The 2,254-nt window shown below is 50.0% G+C and overlaps 2 protein-coding genes across 2 annotated transcripts; both read right to left on the reverse strand.

Annotated features, from left to right (window-relative positions):
* Positions 1 to 215: 215 nt before the first annotated feature.
* On the reverse strand, positions 216 to 749 carry LOC136383145 (histone H3.1). The gene has a single exon (XM_066352723.1). The coding sequence runs from the start codon at positions 747 to 749 to the stop codon at positions 339 to 341; it is 411 nt and encodes a 136-aa protein (XP_066208820.1). The 3' UTR covers positions 216 to 338.
* Positions 750 to 1,555: 806 nt separating this feature from the next.
* Positions 1,556 to 2,062, reverse strand: LOC136383114 (histone H2A type 1). The gene has a single exon (XM_066352688.1). The coding sequence runs from the start codon at positions 2,060 to 2,062 to the stop codon at positions 1,670 to 1,672; it is 393 nt and encodes a 130-aa protein (XP_066208785.1). The 3' UTR covers positions 1,556 to 1,669.
* Between the last annotated feature and the right edge of the window lie 192 nt (positions 2,063 to 2,254).

Here is a 2,254-nt window from a genome sequence, read left to right on the forward strand (position 1 = left end):
GTTTACCAACCGCCACCCTCTAGGAGCTCTCGATGCTAATGATTGCAAAACATGAGTGAATACACAACTCCTGCATTGCCCGAAGGTGTTCAGGACTCATTTTAAGTAAACTGAGTAAATCCTGTCTATGGTTCGAGTGTTCTAGCTAAATAGGAGCCTATTTAAATTTCACCTGTACAAGGAAGTTCTGCCTCAGTGCCTATGTTTCTCAAGAACGGTGCTTACTGTCCTTTGCAAGAAGCCGTTACCAACCCTTTTGTCTACAGCTCTTCATGCTGAAAGTGTAGGTGGCTCTGAAAAGAGCCTTTGGATTCAAGGTTACCGCTCGCTAAGAAAGCTCATGCCCTCTCCCCGCGGATGCGGCGCGCGAGCTGGATGTCCTTGGGCATGATGGTCACGCGCTTGGCGTGGATGGCGCAGAGGTTGGTGTCCTCGAACAGCCCCACCAGGTACGCCTCGCACGCCTCCTGCAGCGCCATCACGGCCGAGCTCTGGAAGCGGAGGTCGGTCTTGAAATCCTGCGCGATCTCGCGCACCAGGCGCTGGAAGGGCAGCTTGCGGATCAGCAGCTCGGTAGACTTCTGATAGCGGCGAATTTCACGCAGGGCCACCGTACCAGGCCGGTAGCGATGCGGCTTCTTGACGCCGCCGGTGGCGGGCGCGCTCTTGCGGGCCGCCTTAGTGGCCAGCTGCTTGCGAGGGGCCTTCCCGCCCGTGGACTTCCGCGCAGTCTGCTTAGTTCGGGCCATTTCAACAACAGTGGAAAACAGTGACAATAAAGGAGAAGAGGTGGCCTTTATATAGCCTGGAAAACATTCTGATTGGTTTCGCGCTTTTTCAAAACTCCCGCGCAGAGAAACTATTGGTTGAAAAGTAAACCAACTGATTGGTGGATTTTACAAACTGGATGAATTGATCCACCCTTCACTTTCTCCACTTTGTAATAAAAAGCAGCTAATTTTATTAACATTGTAGTTTCTTGCATTTCAAAAATGTAAATAGGGAACCAATTAAGGGTCCTGAAAAAGTGCCAATTCTTACTCAATATATGTATGTAATGGGGTCTAAGAATCAAAGGATCACCCATTGAGAACTTGTATTTTGCTTTTTCTGAGACGGTTACTTTTTAACTGAGACGAGGTGCTTGACGGCGTTTTTATAGTCTGAAAACTTTGACCTATGTGGCAGCGATCTTGGTGGTTTGAAAACTCCAGATAAACGGACCAGAGATGACCGGGCAAACTCCAGGTTACCACTCCCACCCGCCTTCCGTCGGGGACAATTTGCAGACCTAGAAATTCAAGTTATTCACTTTTGGTTTTTCCCCTACCTAGAAAAACGCTGGAATCAAACTCCATCTTGACTACAGAGGCTTGTAAATAAATATTCCCGTAATTTGCTTTACTTCAAATATACAAAATCCATGTTTAAGCATTTTCTCTAAAAACCTTTTCCTAGGTAACATTAAAGCAGCAGAGTAGCGTCAGAATTGGACAAGATGGTTAACTACCAGTGAACAAGCTGTAGTGACTGGAGATATGATTAACTACACGTGGGCAGACTACTGTCCATACCTGCTCTTTTTATGTGAAAATGTGTTGGCTCTGAAAAGAGCCTTTGGGTAAAAGGAAACGTGGTAGGCTGCGCCAGCAGGAATACTTCAGATGATTCATTTGCCCTTGGCCTTGTGGTGGCTCTCGGTCTTCTTGGGCAGCAGCACGGCCTGGATGTTGGGCAGGACGCCGCCCTGCGCGATGGTCACTTTGCCCAGCAGCTTGTTGAGCTCCTCGTCGTTGCGGATGGCCAGCTGCAGGTGGCGCGGGATGATGCGCGTCTTCTTGTTGTCGCGGGCCGCGTTGCCAGCCAGCTCCAGGATCTCGGCTGTCAGGTACTCCAGCACCGCCGCCAAGTACACGGGCGCGCCGGCCCCGACCCGCTCGGCGTAGTTGCCCTTGCGGAGCAGGCGGTGCACGCGGCCCACAGGGAACTGCAGCCCGGCCCGCGAGGACCGCGTCTTGGCCTTGGCTCGCGCCTTGCCACCTTGTTTTCCACGTCCAGACATGATGAGTTCAAAAAACCTCAGGAAGTGAAAATGCAAATTTTGGATTCTTGTGTTCTGATTGGGCATGGCTAATTTTCATGACGTTGCTCCTAATAGTCACCAATCAGGCACAGGATTGTAGTTTATCACCTTATTTGCATGGCAGGTTCTATATAAATAGTAAAAGCCGATACGCTCTTACCCATTCGCTGT

Source organism: Saccopteryx leptura, chromosome 11 (assembly GCF_036850995.1).
Source record: "Saccopteryx leptura isolate mSacLep1 chromosome 11, mSacLep1_pri_phased_curated, whole genome shotgun sequence".
NCBI lineage: Eukaryota > Metazoa > Chordata > Mammalia > Chiroptera > Emballonuridae > Saccopteryx > Saccopteryx leptura.